Raw genomic sequence first — 19,638 nt, 5'->3', positions numbered from 1 at the left:
TGGACACAGATTTCTCTGAAAGCATGGGCCCTGCCAATGCATGCATCATGGTGCTAATGGGGTAGGTTCATGCTGTGGAACGCCGATTCTGGGCTCGGGAAACAAGCACAGACTGGTGGGACCGCATAGTGTTGCAGGTCTGGGACGATTCCCAGTGGCTGCGAAACTTTCGCATGCGTAGGGGCACTTTCATGGAACTTTGTGACTTGCTTTCCCCTGCCCTGAAGTGCATGAATACCAAGATGAGAGCAGCCCTCACAGTTGAGAAGCAAGTGGCGATAGCCCTGTGGAAGTTTGCAACGCCAGACAGCTACCGGTCAGTTGGGAATCAATTTGGAGTGGGCAAATCTACTGTTGGAGCTGCTGTGATGCAAGTAGCCCACGCAATCAAAGATCTGCTGATATCAAGGGTAGTGACCCTGGGAAATGTGCAGGTCATAGTGGATAGCTTTGCTGCAATGGGATTCCCTAACTGTGGTGGGGCCATAGACGGAATCCATATCCCTATCTTGGCACCGGAGCACCAAACCGCCGAGTACATAAACCGCAAGGGGTACTTTTCAATAGTGCTGCAAACTCTGGTGGATCACAAGGGACGTTTCACCAACATCAACGTGGGATGGCCAGGAAAGGTACATGACGCTCACATCTTCAGGAACTCTGGTCTGTTTCAAAAGCTGCAGGAAGGGACTTTATTCCCAGACCAGAGAATAACTGTTGGGGACGTTGAAATGCCTATATGTATCCTTGGGGACCCAGCCTACCCCTTAATGCCATGGCTCATGAAGCCGTACACAGGCAGCCTGGACAGTAGTCAGGAGCTGTTCAACTAGAGGCTGAGCAAGTGCAGAATGGTGGTAGAATGTGCATTTGGATGTTTAAAGGCGCGCTGGCGCAGTTTACTGACTCGCTTAGACCTCAGCAAAACCAATATTCTCACTGTTATTACTGCTTGCTGTGTGCTCCACAATATCTGTGAGAGCAAGGGGGAGACGTTTATGGCGGGGTGGGAGGTTGAGGCAAATCGCCTGGCTGCTGGTTATGCGCAGCCAGACACCAGAGTGGTTAGAAGAGCACAGGAGGGCGCGGTACGCATCAGAGAAGCTTTGAAAACCAGTTTCATGACTGGCCAGGCTACGGTGTGAAAGTTCTGTTTGTTTCTCCTTGATGAAACCCCCCGCCCCTTGGTTCACTCTACTTCCCTGCAAGCTAACCACCCTCCCGTCCTCCCTTTAATCATTGCTTGCAGAGGCAATAAAGTCATTGTTGCTTCACATTCATGCATTCTTTATTCATTCATCACACAAATAGGGGGATGACTACCAAGGTAGCCCAGGAGGGGTGGTGGAGGAGGGAAGGAAAATGCCACACAGCACTTTAAAAGTTTACATCTTTAAAATTTATTGAATGCCAGTCTTCTTTTTTTTGGGCAATCCTCTGTGGCGGAGTGGCTGGTTGGCCGGTGGCCTCCCCACCGCGTTCTTGGGCGTCTGGGTGTGGAGGCTATGGAACTTGCGGAGGAGGGTGGTTGGTTACACAGGGGCTGTAGTGGCAGTCTGTGCTCCAGCTGCCTTTGCTGCAGCTCAACCATACACTGGAGCATACTGGTTTGGTCCTCCAGCAGCCTCAGCATTGAATCCTGCCTCCTCTCATCACGCTGCCGCCACATTTGAGCTTCAGCCCTGTCTTCAGCCCACCACTTACTCTCTTCAGCCCGCCACTTACTCTCTTCAGCCTGCCACCTCTCCTCCCGGTCATTTTGTGCTTTCCTGCACTCTGACATTATTTGTCTCCACGCATTCGTCTGTGCTCTGTCAGTGTGGGAGGACAGAATGAGCTCAGAGAACATTTCATCACGAGTGCATTTTTTTTTTCTTTCTAATCTTCACTAGCCTCTGGGAAGGAGAAGATCCTGTGATCATTGAAACACATGCAGCTGGTGGAGAAAAAAAAAGGGACAGCGGTATTTAAAAAGACACATTTTATAAAACAGTGGCTACACTCTTTCAGGGTAAACCTTGCTGTTAACATTACATACATAGCACATGTGCTTTCGTTATAAGGTCGCATTTTGCCTCCCCCCACCGCGTGGCTACCCCCTCAACCCTCCCTCCTCCCCGTGGCTAGCAGCGGGGAACATTTCTGTTCAGCCACAGGTAAACAGCCCAGCAGGAACGGGCTCCTCTGAGTGTCCCCTGAAGAAAAGCACCCTATTTCAACCAGGTGACCATGAATGATATCTCACTCTCCTGAGGATAACACAGAGAGATAAAGAACGGATGTTGTTTGAACGCCAGCAAACATACACTGCAATGCTTTGTTGTACAATGATTCCCGAGTACGTGTTACTGGCCTGGAGTGGTAAAGTGTCCTACCATGGAGGATGCAATAAGGCTGCCCTCCCCAGAAACCTTTTGCAAAGGCTTTGGGAGTACATCCAGGAGAGCCGCGAATGCCAGGGCAAAGTAATCCTTTCACATACTTGCTTTTAAACCATGTATAGTATTTTAAAAGGTACACTCACCGGAGGTCCCTTCTTCGACTGCCGGGTCCAGGAAGCAGCCTTGGGTGGGTTCGGGGGGTACTGGCTCCAGGTCCAGGGTAAGAAACAGTTCCTGGCTGTCGGGAAAACCGGTTTCTCCGCTTGCTTGCTGTGAGCTATCTACAACCTCATCATTATCATCATCATCTTCTTCGTCCCCAAAACCTGCGTCTTTGTTACCTCCATCTCCATTGAAGGAGTCAAACAACACGGCTGGGGTAGTGGTGGCTGAACCCCCTAAAATGGCATGTAGCTCATCATAGAAGCGGTATGTTCGGGGCTCTGACCCGGAGCGGCCGTTCGCCTCTCTGGTTTTCTGGTAGGCTTGCCTCAGCTCCTTAAGTTTCACATGGCACTGCTTCGCGTCCCTGTTATGGCCTCTGTCCTTCATGCCCTGGGAGATTTTGACAAATGTTTTGGCATTTCGAAAACTGGAACGGAGTTCTGATAGCACGGATTCCTCTCCCCATACAGCGATCAGATCCCGTATCTCCCATTCAGTCCATGCTGGAGCTCTTTTGCGTTTCTGGGACTCCACCATGGTCACCTCTGCTGATGAGCTCTGCATGGTCACCTGCAGCTTGCCACGCTGGCCAAACAGGAAATGAGATTAAAAAGTTTGCGGTTCTTTTCCTGTCTACCTGGCCAGTGCATCTGAGTTGAGAGTGCTGTCCAGAGCGGTCACAATGGAGCACTCTGGGATAGCTCCCGGAGGCCAATACCGTCGAATTGTGACCACAGTACCCCAAATTCGACCCGGCAAGGCCGATTTAAGCGCTAATCCACTTGTCAGGGGTGGAGTAAGGAAATCGATTTTAAGAGCCCTTTAAGTTGAAATAAAGGGCTTCATCGTGTGGACGGGTGCAGGTTTACATCGATTTAACGCTGCTAAATTCGACCTAAAGTCCTAGTGTAGACCAGGGCTAAGAGTGTCTGCACAGGGAGCTAAAGTGGCATAACTGTAGAGGTATAATACCAGTATATCTCCTCATGTAGACAGGCCCTCAGAGTCACAGAGCTACATGTTCAGTCTAGACCCCATTATATGTACTCCAAAGGCCTGTATCTTACTCTGCAAGAAGTCCCATTGAAATCGGTGGAAATTCCTGTGAAATAGCATACTATTTTTTGAGAGTAAGCAGAGAAGCATCTGGCCCCAGGTAGTTTAGCAAAATGTGGAGATGTCCTTCGCTGCAAAGTACTTTATCATCTAACTCTTTGGAAATGCTTAGAGCCAGGAGTCCAGCTGGAGAAAGACCTAAGGAGAGTTTGCCCTCAGAGCAAACTTCATTCATTAGCTGCACCCTCTGATTCATTGCTTCTCTGCACAGTTTCAGTGTCGTGCCTGCTGTTTTATTTGCTCACTTATTTCTCTCCTTGACTTTGAAAGTTTGTTGCGTCTCTAAGCACCCTTTGCCTACAGATATTCTGCTGACATTGCTTATGGGATAATCCCCTTCTTATCTTCAGTTTGGACCTCTTGTTGCTAACAGACCATTCCATTCCTTTCAGTCTTGCATACCTCTACTCTTTCATTTCTAAACTGTAAATCCGCCTAATCTCTTCTCACAATTTATGCTGCTAAAACCCTGAATTCTTTCAAGTACTCTTCTTTTTAATTCTGTCCATCAAGGACTTGATTCTGCACAACACAGGTGCAGGAAGGGAAGACATGAGCTGAATGCACAAGTCCAATTTCACGTTGAAAGCACGGCTGTGCAGCCACTCTGCGTACTAGCAGGAGTGAGGTCAGAGAGGGGACTTAGTCATGTGCCTCATTTGCAGATTGAGGATCACACTTAAAGCCATGTAATTCTTCAGATATGCTCATTTTTACCACACCCTGCCCCTGGTGTGTGGTTTTGTTTGGTGTGGTTTGTTTTTGTTTTGTTTTGTTTTGCACTCCACGCTTGAGTGTAAGTGAGAGAACACACAGGGGCTGAGGCATATTTTCACTTAGGCCTCACCCAAAGCTCATCTGAAATCCATGAGAGACTTTCCCTTTGACTTCAATAGGCACAGGGCTTAGCCCTCAGCTCAGAGGCTCACGCTTAGGCTGCATCAACAGTCAAGCTGAAGGCACAGTTCCCACCACAGGTAAACGTACATGTGCTACCTTTGATCGCACTAGTGCGCAAAAAATAGCAGCAGAGCCATGGCAGCACAGGTGATGGGATGGACTAGTCACCCAAGTAAGTGCCTAGGATCCTGGCTGGGACTGTACTCAGGGCAGCTAGCCCCTCTCCTCACCTGCACCACTCAGCTACACTGCTATTTTTAGCATGTTAGCTCAATCAAAGCTAGCAGATGTGTCTCTCCCCTACCTGGAAATTACACCTTCAGCTTCAATGTCGATGCACCCCCTATTCTTACTGTTACTCCTCGGCTCACACTCAAGTTGAAAAACCACAGCTTTGTGCTCTCTGCAGAATGTACACCACCCAAGGACTGTCCAGATGTATGCTGTGCGATTATTACTACAATGCACACTTGAAACAATGCTGGAATGCTGTACGTGGTGGGAGAGGGGCATTATTTTCTGACGCAGAGTTGAGGTTTGGGCTTATTGTTACAGTGCTGAACATATCTGCCGAAGCGAGTGTAGGTGAAGCAGTCAGTTACTCTGCAGAAGTGGCTTTAGAGATAGGCAGGTTAGATTTTCAGAGCTTTGCATGGGGACTAGAGTCACCGCTCTCAGTATTAATTATGACGACAAACAGAAGCTGACACCTAGTTACTGGTATCCCAAGAGGAAAATGCAGCCCCTTTGTGCCTCCTGCAGCTGCTGCTTCTTGGCAAAAGGACAAATGGTGATAGCGATTCCAGAGAGGTGTCAAAAGCCAAGAATCGTTCATTATTTACTATTCAGATTAGGGGAAAAGATGGACAGAACATATTAGGGCACGTCTACACTGGCAGAGTTACAGCACCAGCAGTTACAGCGCTGCTCAGAGAGCACTGAAGGGAAACCACTGTTGTGTGTTCACACGGACAGCTGCCTGTGCAATAGCGTGTTCACACTTGCAGCGGTATTTGGAGCGGTGCGCTCTGGGCAGCTGTCCCACAGAGCACCTGTTTCTCTTCTGCCGCTAAGACTTGTGGGAAGGCAGAGGGGGGTTGTGGGGCATCCTGTGTCCTGTCCCAATGCCCCATGATGCATTGCTTCACATCCCAGCAATCCCTGTGCTTCTGTCCGCATTTGGCACCATCTTTCAACGGTTTGTGTCCTGCGCGCCTGCCTCTTCAGCTGCAGGAATGGATCCCGAACTGTTGATCAGCACGCTGCTCGCTCTGACCAACACGTCACAAGTGGCAGTGGAGTTATTCCTTAAACTACAAAGACAAGAGGAGTGGCTTATATTTCTCTACTTCTCCTGGATACTAAATCCAACCACTTGGAGCCAGCAAAGTACAGGTTAACCACATTTTCCTCCCAAAAATGCCTCTCTTTTCCCCACCTTTGTCACTGCCGTGGTATAATGAGTTCTGCCCCTGCCAAACAGGAACCCTTTAGTCATACTTGGTGTGGCGTACGGCCCAATGGGAAGCACTGCCAATGTTCTATGTTAAAATTGTAATTTTCAGTGATTTTAGTGTAAGTGAACAGGAAACAAGCATTTAGTGTTCTACAGAAAGAAAATCATTAAGGGCCCAGTTCTGGTCCAGAGTCATGGCTGTGACCAAAAACCTTTAGATGCCTGTGCCCCACCTGTGTGCTCTCCTGGTGTTGTCCGCTCCTCCTGCATAAGCTATCACCATCCTCCGGCTGATCTAAGTTATGCTCTGCTGCCAATCACCTAAAGGATCTGCTATGACAACAATGATTTGTCAAGGCACAGGAAAGGCCTAGTAGTCTTACTTGGGACAGGTGGGCTTAGGGTTCACTGGGGTTCTCCTCTTGTGTCTGGCTAAACCAGTTTTTGGATCACTTTGCACTAGTGGTATGAAGCATAAAGCAGCCACAGCACAGCCAAAGATCAGGACTCTGTCTTCAGTTCCACCTGTGCAATCCAATTAAAATCACTGTGTGTAAATGAAGTCAGAATTTAGCTTTATGTGTACATGGATATTAGAGTGATATAATATTATATATAAGACAAAGGCAAGACACTCATAAAACAAGAATAGAAATATATCATATCTAGATATATATCATATCTACCTTTACCTCAAGAGGAAAGAAAACTTACATATATAGCATATGGCTGGAATAGCAAACTTGCTGTATTTTTGGCAGGTATTCATAATTCAACATAACATGCAGTGCTGCTCACAAACCAACGAGTACTCTGTCTCGCTGCCTCCACATACGTTAACCTGTATTCTGAGAGAGAGGTTTAGTCATTTCCCTCTTTCACATTCAGCTGTGTAGGGATAGCACTGTCAAACCTTGCCTCACACTTTTCAGACATGTAGTGTTATGCACACGCTTGAAGCAGGAAAACATTGTTCTAGTGTTGGGTTGTCCCTGAAAACCCTATAGTACAGCAGTTGACAGGCATTTTATTGACTGAATGTGAGTCACATGACTAAGGTACCACACACAGCTTGGAGTTCAGGCCTTGGTCCAGTGGGAGCTGCTGGTGTTCAGCACCACAAAACAAAATCAGGTCACTCATTCAGGTGCCTAATTGTGGATTTATGTCCCTAATTTTAGGCACCCAGGCGTCCTTTCAAGAATAATGTCTTTTTTCCCCTTCCTTTCAGTGACCTGGCTAGTGCTGAGTGAAATTTTCCCTGGTGGGATCAGAGGACGGGCCATGGCTTTAACCTCTAGCCTGAACTGGGGTATAAATCTCCTCATCTCCTTGACATTTTTGACTGTAACTGGTAAGAATTCTTTGTTTCTTCTTGAGTGTATATGCCCATTACCGGGCATTGTGACACATTCTCAGGGTGTCTAGCACTGTATGTCATCCTGTTAGCCCTGTCTCTCATCATAAAAGGGAACTGTTGATGTTAAACCGAGTGACAATTTCCTGCCACTCCAGTTGGTTAGCCAGCCCCACAGATCCCTCAGGACTCTGCCAGTCCTAACTTTGCCTTGCAGGTTAACCCTTGGTGCTCTTCAGTTCCTGAATACTCCAGAAGCATCTCCCTTCAGCATCTAACCCGTCACTGGACGCTCACAGAAATTACCAAGTGCACTGGCTCTAAAGAGGCTTGATTTAACCAGGAATTCACACTCTACTTATCACAACTGCACTGAGATGTACTTACGATGAAACAGAGAAGTTTATTAACCAACAACAGAAATTTAGGTGATACTAAGCAGAGATAATACACAGACAATGGTTACAAATAAAACAAAAGTATTATCACACTTTCTAGTGACAAACTTAATGGACTTCAATCCTTGTCTAAGGCAGACTTCTCAACTACAGCCATTTCTTAGTGACACCAACCCACCATTCATGGATCCACCATTCATGGTTACAAAGAGCACTGACCTCTTTGTCCCCTCAGTGATGGATAACCAAAGCTTATTTTTGCTTCTCCTTATATTCCCCAAAGTTGGTCCTTTTCACTAGTCAGGATGAACCCCTGGGGATCAGACTCCAGTGTCTTCCTATGCTGATTTCTCATCCTCATGTTAATTTGCTCCTTCTGTTTACCTCCAACACAAAATGAACTGTCCAATGTTTCTGGCATCACAATGCTCAATTTATATCAGAAAGAGGGAGATAACTGTTCTCCCTCTTGTCTGGAAGAAAACCTGTTTCACCCTTTGGTTACAGATTTTAAAGCTTAATATCAGTAAGTATCCATAATTCCTCCTATACACAGTTAATACACAGTGTTAATGTTTCACAATGATATTAATGACCAGTGTATCACCAGCTTTCATTTGATATCTCACACAACATTCTTTACAGATAAACACTATGACAGCAATGTGTGAGGTGTAGTGAGTTTTTCAGGCCTGACAAGAGTTGCTGATGCAGTAGTGAACTGCCAATGCACCTCTGCATCACAGGCATAATGAATCTTTCCCATATGGACAACATAACAATCTCTTAAATGTTAGAAATAAAATGCAAGGGTCAAATTCAGAGGTGATTTGCTGGTGGGTGTTCCAGACCCCACAGAGAGTACACTAGATCAGTTTAGACTTCATCTGCAGTCCTGACTGCCTTCCGCTCACACGCCAGTAAGTAGGGGGTAAATATGCCTGAGGAAGCATAATGGATTCAGATTAAGAGACTAGTTTGTACTACCTCTGAATCTGGCCACAGGTCTCTTACTCGGGCTATCAAAGACCTCTTCACTAATAAGCTATACAAATAACAGTTAGGACTCAGTCCTGTTTCCTTTGAAGTTAATGGAAGTTTTACTCTAGGGTAGTGCTGGTTGAAAATTTTCCAGTGAAATGTTTTTCCATTTAACCAAAATTTACACATTCCTGCCAACTTTCAATTTTGATGAAGTTCTGTTTAGAGAAAAAATGGAAAAAAGTGTTTTGATAAGGCTGAAACATTGTTTCAACCTTATCAGAATGAAATGCTATGTTTTTTTGTTTTGAAAAATAAAAGACTGTTTATAAATTATAATGTAACAAAATAAGAATGATTTGATCAACCTCAAACAGTTTATTTCCAGAACTTTATTTCACCAGAAGTTTAGAAATGTTTTGGTTTTAGACCATTTCAAACAAAAACAAATTTCCAAATGTCAGAATTTCCTGCAGAACAGAGTTTCAACCAGCTCTACTAGAGTTCAGCAGAAGCAGAGTCAGCTCTCAGCTGATTATCTTGGAACTTGCTGCAGGTCTGGTAGAGTTCAGTAATGTTAGATAGAGTGCTGAGATTAGGTTATCAAGAAGAGGTACGATCCAGACTTAAAACAGGGTAAGGAAAAATAGTCTGCTTTTCCTTGGTTAAAACTCAAGAAAAATTTCAGGCCAAATTCTGTTCAGTTAAATGAGTGTAAATCCACAAGAATTTGACTAGCAAAAGTGGAGTTAGTCTGGATTTACACAGGCAGGCAAAATTTGGCTGTTAGTCTTCAGGCAAAAGACTGAAGGTGCATTCAGGTTCCATTAAGAAAAGGAGTACTTGTGGCACCTTAGAAACTAACCAATTTATTTGAGCATGAGCTTTCGTGAGCTATGGCTCACTTCATCGGATGCATACCTTGGAAACTGCAGCAGACTTTATATACACACAGAGATCATGAAACAATACCTCCTCCCACCCCACTGTCCTGCTGGTAATAGCTTATCTAAAGTGATCATCAAGTTGGGCCATTTCCAGCACAAATCCAGGTTTTCTCACCCTCCACCCCCCCACACACAAATTCACTCTCCTGCTGGTAATAGCCCATGGGCTATTACCAGCATGGGCTATTACCAGCCCATGGGCTATTACCAGCAGGACAGTGGGGTGGGAGGAGGTATTGTTTCATGATCTCTGTGTGTATATAAAGTCTGCTGCAGTTTCCAAGGTATGCATCCGATGAAGTGAGCCATAGCTCACGAAAGCTCATGCTCAAATAAATTGGTTAGTCTCTAAGGTGTCACAAGTACTCCTTTTCTTTTTGCGAATACAGACTAACACGGCTGTTACTCTGAAACCTGTCAGGTTCCATTGAATCAAACAGGAGTTGTACTTGCATATCTGAGCGTACAATACAGCCCAGAGCATCAGCCTTAACTTTCAGCTCATGACACAAATTGACAGATGCTAGGAGATTGTGACTCTGATCTCTTGTATTCTCCATTGTTCCAAATGTATTTTCAAAACCTGGTTATTCACTGGAACCAACAGGAGTTAACTCCTAGATCCATTACTGGCACAGAGTGGACTGTCAGCAGTGGAAGTACTGGAAACTGCCAGCATGAAAGGATTAGTTAGAGCTGGCAACTACAACTGTGTGAAATATGTTTTTTTTGCTTCATAAAATGTTCACATCAAAAATACATGTTGGAGGAATTTCAAAGAGCCTCTGAACTTTCAGACCAGCACCAGTGGTTACCAGACCTGCTATCGGGGGATAGTAGTTAAAAGTCAAGCCAGTAGTCAAGCATTGCTGAATTCTATTTGTGATTTCTTAGTTTGCTTGCACAAGGCTAGAACTAGGGGTCCTGGGGATGCTGCCACATCCCCTGACTTGAAGTGGTTTCCTTCCATTATATGCAAGGTTTATAGTTGGGTTCGATGGCTCTCAGCACCCCCACTATACACATTATTCCAGAACCCCTGCACCAGGCACAATTAAAAATATAAGTTTTCCTTGTGACATAACAATTACTTACAGATACGAGGGCTCAATGCTGTCAACCCTGATTTCAATGGGACTGCCTTAAAAAACCCTTTTGTAATACTAACAAAACATATTTTTTCTTTTATAGACCTAATTGGTCTGCCATGGGTGTGTTTCATTTACTCAATAACGAGTCTAGCATCACTGGCTTTCATCATTGTGTTTATACCAGAGACAAAGGGATCCTCTTTAGAGCAAATATCCATGGAACTAGCTAAACAGTAAGTATCAAGTGTATTTGCATCCCCACCACACTCCCAATTAACTTGTGGCCTTTTACTGCCAGATTAATAAATAGAAAGTTACTTTGGGTTTGCTTGCAAGATCAAACTCCTTGAGGGTTCGTTCATTCACTAAAGTCAATGGCAAACCCCTCAATGGTGAAGGACCAGGCCCCAAAAGAGGATTTACAGTCTCCTACTATCAACTTCATTGTGATGAATAAGTAAACAGTAAGAGTATCTAAACTAGAGTTCAGATTCTCCCAGTACACTCCAGCTGCTTTGTATCAGAACAAAAGAGGAAGAGTGCACTAGTGAATCTGTCCTTTAATGATGGGGAGGACCTCAAAGCTTCAGAGGTTCAGATGAGTTTTAAGCACACACAAATTTTGATCTGAAAGAACCTTCCAAATTGCTCAGGTCTGCAGCTCTGTTGGGGAAATCTCACCAAAAAAGACCTACCAGGAAGTCTTGTGTATGTCCCTACTCAGTTGTGTAGTGCAAACTCCAGCATAGCAGTAGTGGAGTTAGATGGAAAATGTGCAAGTATCCTCATTCCCATGTAGCCTTCTGCCTGGCCCATTCTGACCATCCTTTATTTGATGGAGTTCCATCTGCTTCCTTCCATAATGCATAAGCAGAGAAGGTCCTATGTGATTCCAATGAACCCCCAATGAACCATAGGGGCACAAAGTTACAGTTCTATAGTATTTATATGCTGTATCCACATTCTTTAGGTAGAAGCTTCACTGATCAGAAATTAACTGATGCCTTTTAACAGTGCGCTAATTTTTGTGTGTGTCCCCTGAAACAGGGATACACAGGACTGAGGTGTAAAACTCAGGACTTTCCTGACATGTTCGAGATGGGTTGCAACCCTACATAGGGCACAGGACTGCAAAGGACCTCCTGGGTCAGAGGCTTCATAGGGAATCCAATCATATAAGCCTGTTCACAAATTTATCAAGCTCCATTTTAAAAACTAGTTCAGTTGTTTGTCCCATTACTCCAGTTGGAAGGCTGTTTCAGGACCTCACTCCGCTGATGGTGAGAAGCCTTTAGCTACACCAGCTGGCTGCTTTAATGAAGATCAGCTTCAAAGGAGTCCAACATCATGGAAAAAGGGGTAGGGAAATCACAGAAAAAGATAGTTGACCACTGTAATTCTTATGGGGTCATGTTACAGATGTCATAGGGTAAAATCCTGGCCCAATGGAAGTCAATGGGAATTTTGCTATTGTCTTTATTGGTGAAATCCTGGTCCCATAGGATTCTTTTAGCTAATCAAACCAACCATTATCTGAATTTGAGTAGACTATTGCTATCCCATCTCTGTTGCTGCTGTGTGCCCCTTCACTAGGTACTACTAATTTGAAGGACAGGATATAACAAGTTCCATTGGCTGGATGTTGAAATGAGAAAAATTCTTATAAGAAATAAGACATTTTTGACAGTGAGGGTAATTAGCTATTGGAGAAACTTATCAAGAGAGATTCTTTATGACTTGGAGTCTTTAAATCAAGACGAGCTTGGCTGTTCTCATTGGTGGCAGATGAAAGAACAAGGAGTAACGATCTCAAATTGCAGTGGGGGATATTAGGAAACACTATTTCACTAGGATGGTGGTGAAGCACTGGAATGGGTTACCTAGGGAGGTGGTGGAATCTCCATCCTTAGAGGTTTTGAAGGCCCCGCTTGACAAAGCCCTGGCTGGGATGATTTAGTTGGGAGTGGTCCTGCTTTGAGCAGGGGGTTGGACTAGATGACCTCCTGAGCTCTCTTTCAACCCTAATCTTCTATGATTCTATGGATGTCTTTCTAAAGATACTCTGTAGTTCAACCAGAAGTGATTTGGCTTGAAAATGTTCACTTATATAGAGGAAAGAATAATTCCCTCCACTGTAGGAATTGATAGGTGAAATTCTGTTGCCAGACTAGATGATCATAGTGACCCCCTCTGACCTTAAAAATCAATGAATTCTTTGAGAATACAATAAGGTAGTTGCTGACTACCAGTCTGAGGAATACATATTTATTGGACAAGATTTAAGGACTCAGTCTCCTTTGCTCTCACCATTCTCCTCTATCATTAAACAAACTGCAGAAAGAGAAAGAATCATTGCAAAGATCAAAGCTAGCAACATCCAAGTGTCTGTTACACATGGCATAACAAAGTATTTTCCTTTCTCCATCTAATTCCAATTCAAAAAGAAAAAAAAAAGGTAAGCCAAAACTGCCACCTAGTGGAGAAGTAGGGTAACATGCTCCCACAGTTCATGGGACCATGTCTTTCTCTTCAAAGCTCCAAAGATGTCTATGTTTCTGAATAAATAGTAAAGTAGCTAAAATACTTACACAGACAGAAATTAAGCTGTAGGAAACCTGTGTCAAAACTAAAGCTTTCTGAGTGATATCCCAATAGTCTAGTCAATGCATTTGACTACATTACTCAGCAAATAATAAAAGGAGTACTTGTGGCACCTTAGAGACTAACAAATTTATTTGAGCGTAAGCTTTCGTGAGCTACAACTCACTTCATCGGATGCATACAGTGGAAAATACACAAAGTAAAACTATTTCCCCATGTTTATTCCCACCCCCGCTGTTCCTCAAACTTCTTGTCAACTGCTGGAAAAGGCCCACCTTGATTATCACTACAAAAGGTTCCCCCCCACCCTCGCTTTCCTGCTGGTAATAGCTCACCTTAAGTGATCACTCTCGTTACAGTGTGTATGGTAACACCCATTGTTTCATGTTCTCTATGTATATAAATCTCCCCACTGTATTTTCCACTGAATGCATCCGATGAAGTGAGCTGTAGCTCACTTAAAGCTATGCTCAAATAAATTGGTTAGTCTCTAAGTTGCCACAAGTCCTCCTTTTCTTTTTGCGAATACAGACTAACACGGCTGCTACTCTGAAACTCAGCAAATAATGTTTTATGTGATAAGCTGTAAAAACTGTTTATTGAATAAATCTACTCAACAAATCCTTGCAGCAGTTGTTGAATGTATTACTAGCAAATGATTGTGCATTATGTGACCAGCTGTAATCAAAACTTATTTCTGTGTCACTGAACTAGCCAAAGAGGTAGAAATATTTACGAGGGAAGAACAAACTTTGACCATTTGATTGAATGCTAAATGTTTCTTCTCTTTCAGGAAGTATACAAAGAGCTCCATTTGTTGGATGGGCCAACGTAGAGAGAAACTAGTGCCAACAGAACTTCCCAAGAGAGATCATCATGAGCCGTTCTACTAGACTGGAGAAGGATATTTGTCCAAGGGCAACCGAGACAGTTTCTACAATATTGACACTACTACACAACACTTAGTCTGTATTCCATTCTTTAGTAGCTTTATATTGCCACTGAAAGAAAAACATTTAAGATTTTTGTAGTTTAAAGTTTATTAAAAGGGTTAAAATAAGTAAAGCCAACATTCCTCACCTCCAAATTAACCCACCTCTGAAATATGGGAGGTGAATGGTTATTGAAATAAAACAATTACAATATTTAACATAGGGATAGCCACATTGCTAACTTCTTCAACTTGTGGGGACCCAGATCATTTTGTGTTGCAGCACAGGTCACATTAGACTGGAATATGTAAAAGGAAGAATCTGTGCAGTGCAGTTAGCAGCTTTATTACTGTATTCACATCTGGCCATGCTAGAAGTCTGCATGACTCTCTCAGCACTCTTGGCCCCAACATACACAAGGTCTTGTGTGAAACTTGGATTGGATTTCATTGTCTACTTTAGTTATTCCAGAGTCAGGAACATGAAAGTGATCTTCCCCAAACAATCACCACTCGCCCTTCATTAGGCACTAGTTGGCTCATGGTCCATTGCTTTGCTGAGCAATAAGCTTGATTAACTTTTAAAACAGCAGCAATAGCAATTAAAGCTATGTTGTTGAACTTCTAGACTTGAGATGCTATCTGGACTGGTACCTGCTAAAGGAGTACTTGGAAAAAGCAAATCAGCGGAACACAAATTGCCATTTTCCAGTGCCCTCTTACATGCTGAGACACATAGGATTTCAATCTGTATTCAGTGGTGACCATAATTAACTGGCTGTACTGCTTAGAAATGTCAAGCTGTAGCTGTCACCAAATGCAGTCTCCAGTACTCAACAAAAGTAAATGGAGTGGACATGGTGGTTACACTGGACAACTCAAGTGGAGAGACTTCTACTCTCTTTGCCTAGAAGGTCATGAATGTTCTTGTAGAGTGAGCTCTTAGAAGACAAATAAGTCACCCAAACAGATGGGTATCAAGTCTTTTTTTTTTAGGGAAATCCTGATGGCTCACTGCAACCATACAGTGGAATCTCTTCTCCTCATGACCAGGATTTAGTCAAGGAATCAGAAATGATCCCTTCAGTTGATATTTTAATGCAACTTTGGGCAAGAAATCTGGCACTGCTTTAACTACTCTCATCTCGTTGAAAAAACAGATTTTTTTTGCACAAGAGGAACTGTAATTTTCTGACCCATCTGGCCAAAGCTATAGGCCTACTCAGGCTATAGGTTCTAAGGCAATTAAGCTTTCCATTAAGGATTCAAGAAGTGCATATATTAAAGAATTGAATACGAAGTTCAAATCCCATAGAAAAGCTAGAGAAGAGTCAAAGATACAATTTACTAGCAGCTATTAGGAATTTAGCTACCTCGGGACGTGAGCCTACTGATCAAGCTTCACCTTATCCTACATGCTGTGGAGGGCTACAGCCTGATATCTCAGAGAACTGACATCAAAACCCTACCCAATCTTTTTGTACAGGAAGTATCAGTTGAAGTCCATCCTCCTGCCAACACTGGAGTTTTAATACCATGATATTTTCCAGAGCTCTCCTTGTTTTAAAGGACACAGGCCCTGGAGCTTCCAGCAAATCCCTTAGATCGTTGCTCCAGAGACTGGTAAGATCTCATGGCTGGCCATCTTTTCCTGACACTGCTGTCGTCAATGTTCACATTACCGTGCGTGTCAGTTTTGGGCTGCATTCTGATCAATCAGACAGATCAAGAATTTTGCCTGAGTCATCTGCAGTTTCCCTTTTTGACTAGAGCTATAGTCACTGCTGAGAACAGAGGTATTGCTGTGCTCTCTGAGTGGGGCAGAGCTCCAGAGCAGGTACAGCACAACAGGGTGAACCCATCCCTTCTATTGAGCTCAGCAGCATCTTCCTCGGACTCCCCCTTTCCCTCCAATAGCACTACAGTGCAGGAAGGAGGAGTTAATAGAGGTAGGAGCCTCACCTGCAGGCTGGAGCCAGAAGGCAGCTGTTGGAGCCTAGAGGGGAGGAATTGTGGGGCAGCTGGAGTTTGGCAGTGAGACGCTAAGAAGTGGGGGGGCTAGAGAAGAGTGGAATCCAGGAGAGCAGGATGTGAGCGCACACATACATTTTCTATGCATTTCAGTTTGAATTTCCAACCTGCCATTGTTATACACACTTTGAAGATGGCAAGGGGGTGTGCAAAAGCCAGAAAGCAGGCCAAAACCCATAATTTATTCACCTTTTGAAAGTCTCAGGAAATTTTTGGTTCAGACTCACGATTTTCAAACTCTTAGGGTTGGCCATACTGTAAGTCAGCCTGAATTTTCCTTCCCTTAAGGCAGTATAGGCCGGTTAATCATTTAAAAATATTAGTGTCCTTCCCTGTATTAAATTCTCCACTTTGGACTATTGAAATAGAAGAATATTAAAGTTTATAGTGTACTGTTTATGCCATGTTTATTTTGTGTTTCTCACCACTTGGATAATAAAGAATCTACGCTGTTATGTTTTATGTTTTGTTTGTGTGTTAAACACACACCAGACCGAAAAGCAAAGAGACAGGTTCATTTTCTCAGACATTAGCAAAATATTGTGTTAGGGCTGCAAACGCTGCAGTGTTAAAAAAATACAGTGACATTAAACAAAGTCACAGAATATTTCTGTTGCTCCTAGACATTTGCACAAATGTACTTTTAGAAAAGAAGGTTTGGGGCACATGTAATGCAACAGTGTTCTATTCTTTATATGAGGCTGTTCTCTGGGCTTCCACGTGCAACTGCTTTTCTCATTTTTATCTTTTTGGAACTGGAGGAGAGTGACTCCCCAATCAGCAGACCCTCCTCATGGCTCAGGATTGGGTAGCAGGCTCTCATCACCTGGAACCCCCTGCCAAACACCACTCCAGCCCTACTTCTTCTCATGACTCAGCTCTCTAGGCAGGTCACTTATAGTCCCTCCCCTTCCAGGGGTAACAGGAAGTCCTACCAATAAATTATTCCGTGACCTTGTATTAGGTCTTCAGCCTCTGACTCTGGTCTCTGTCATCCTTACACTCCTTGTCTCACAGCCTCAGACCGTCTCTACCTTCCCATGTTCCCTGGCCACTCTAGGTTCACCCTTTTTTCAAGGAAGGGTGTCTACTCTAGAATTCCCGACAAATTCCAACTAACACCATGAACTTAAACTGCTTCTATCCACCTTAGGCTCAATTTTTCATCCCTCTTAAATTACCCTTAGGCGCCATTCCTTAGCTGAACATGGAGTCCCAAGACTACCTCTCTTAGACTCTAACTCCTATTTCCAGGCCCACCACAGAAGCTACTTCCCTCCTACAGCTTTCTCCCAGTTATCCTGCTACCTAACTTCTATCAGACTTAGTTCAAAGAGAGGGAACTCTCAATCTTCTAGGTGCGTTCCCCCCAGTCTCTCTCTCTGTCAGCCTTCCTTTCCCAGCTGTCCAATAATTGCAATCAAGCCACCAGTCAGGATCAGCAGGAGAATAGTTATTGTATCACAGGTGCAGCTGAGCTGACCCCCTGTCCCCCTTAAAGGGCCAGCTAGCCTTTGACAGGCACTGATCCTGCACCGAGCTCTACCCAGACAGACCTCTAAGCCCTCTTCATGGTTACACTTGTAGAGAATTATCAGTATTGTATTCCAGTCAGGCAGCTTTGGACAAATTATTTTTTCCCCCAAGTCATCCACTTCAGTCCTTCAATCATTCTTGTTACTTGATAGATGATTTGCTGCCAATTTGTCAACATTTTTCCATTACTAAGAAGTGCCCAGGAATGAATGCAGCATTCTAGAGTTGGTATATTCTTAGCAATAGCATTTGGCAGGAGACTGTCAGCTTCCTGATTTGTGCCTCTATAGCTTCACGCTGCCTCTAAGCAGGTAGTCCAAAGCTGTATTGGTTTATTATTAGCACCATACTACATTCTTTCTACAGGTCTCATGTAATTTACTTTCCACTATCAACCACTTGGTCCTTTGCAGTATTACCGTTTTCTAAATAGATGTCTGCCACTGAATATTGGTGTTATATCCTGCAAGTGTTCCCACAAAAAAAAGACAATTGGCTGAGGAAATCCTATGGCAGTTACCTCCCAACCCATTCTCATGAAGGACTGGACATGTTTGTGCTCCAGCTCTCACCTCACATTCCCCATTGACCGGGCACCTGGCAAAATAAATAAATAAATAAATAAAAACTCTGGGTGCAGGCACAAGCCACCATTAACTTTGCTGCAGCCATCTAACCGGACATCCAACATCTCCAACATGAGATAATGTAGACTGTGGTGTTCCTTTTTTTGGGCAAAGCTCTATGCAGCCCCATCCCCCTGGAGCTCCAGTAGGGGGATTTACACAAGATCACAGTGAATGATGTATGATGGCACAGAACTGGCATTTCCATCTCCATGGTCCACCTAAGTAGGGTCCCCTTTGGGATGGAAGTGGAGGGGAAGATAAGGATCTATACATCTAATCACAGGGGCCTTTTGTATTATTTCTGTCTTAACACAACTTCCTAATTTGCAATTATCAGGAAGTTTAACTATCACACATTTTGTCCCCTCTTCCAGATTTTTAATAAAGATATTAAATAAAATGAACACGGATCACTGCAGCAGCCCACCATATGCCTTCTCCCATCTTGGTACATTGTTATGTTTCTTTATCCTTCATTCAAACTCCATCAGGCAGCTTTCACTTCAAGTAACTACTAATATCCAAGACAGTATTCTTCCTCAAATAAATTTTAATGAAAATCCAGAAATATTTCACTGACTGCACCCACTTGTTTTATGATTTGATACAAAAGCAGCAAACAAAGCCACCTCTTGCAGTTGTGTACCTCAAACTCTCCTTCAGCAGTTAAGGACTGAAGGATCAGAACCCAGATTTTATACCATGATTTTGTTCTTTAGAAACTCATCATATTTACTGCTCATTGTCCTGTTACCTAAAGCAGCATGAATTCAGAATTGCTGCATTCCTCGCACACACTGAACCTGAAAGTGAATTATGCAGCTCCTCCAAACTAGCACCACTGAAAACTTTATACCATCATGCATTTAATGACACATTTTTAATGACACTTTAAATGACACATTTTACTTTATACTTTATACCATCATGACACATTTTACTTTAAACAAAATGACACATTTTACTTTAAACTTTATACCATCATGCATTTAATGACACATTTTTAATGACACTTTAAATGACACATTTTACATAAACTGTTTTAGAAATTATAGAGTTAAAAATTGTCCCTATAAGTTATTTTTCAGAAATGAACTATTGGTTCAGTGATCAGGGAA

General features: G+C 43.5%; 2 protein-coding genes across 2 annotated transcripts in view; one reads left to right on the top strand and one right to left on the bottom strand.

Moving 5' to 3' along the window:
• Positions 1–16,810, top strand: part of SLC2A12 (solute carrier family 2 member 12) — a 43,239-nt gene extending 26,429 nt beyond the window's left edge. Inside the window, exons 3-5 of the mRNA XM_048844507.2 lie at positions 7,250–7,372; positions 10,893–11,025; positions 14,187–16,810. Coding sequence (XP_048700464.1) covers positions 7,250–7,372; positions 10,893–11,025; positions 14,187–14,286 — 356 coding nt within the window. The 3' untranslated portion in view covers positions 14,287–16,810. The remainder of the gene's footprint in view (positions 1–7,249; positions 7,373–10,892; positions 11,026–14,186) is intronic.
• Positions 1,326–3,846, bottom strand: LOC125634153 (uncharacterized). The gene is made up of 2 exons (XM_048844509.2): positions 2,525–3,846; positions 1,326–1,936 (listed from the first exon to the last, which is right to left on the bottom strand). The coding sequence occupies exons 1-2, from the start codon at positions 3,108–3,110 to the stop codon at positions 1,854–1,856; spliced, it is 669 nt and encodes a 222-aa protein (XP_048700466.1). The 5' UTR covers positions 3,111–3,846; the 3' UTR covers positions 1,326–1,853.
• Positions 16,811–19,638: the final 2,828 nt, after the last annotated feature.

This window comes from Caretta caretta, chromosome 3, assembly GCF_965140235.1.
Source record: "Caretta caretta isolate rCarCar2 chromosome 3, rCarCar1.hap1, whole genome shotgun sequence".
In the NCBI taxonomy this organism is placed as follows: Eukaryota; Metazoa; Chordata; order Testudines; family Cheloniidae; genus Caretta; species Caretta caretta.
This window is presented reverse-complemented; position numbering and strand designations above follow the sequence as displayed.

What these genes read in the sequence shown, in the direction of transcription:
- LOC125634153 (XM_048844509.2), bottom strand. Translation starts at nt 3,110, where the DNA reads ATGCAGAGCTCATCAGCAGAGGTGACCATGGTGGAGTCCCAGAAACGC. An exon ending in AGTCGAAGAAGGGACCTCCG is followed by an intron (nt 1,937 to 2,524) that starts GTGAGTGTACCT and finishes TTTCTCCACCAG; the next exon opens with CTGCATGTGTTTCAATGATC.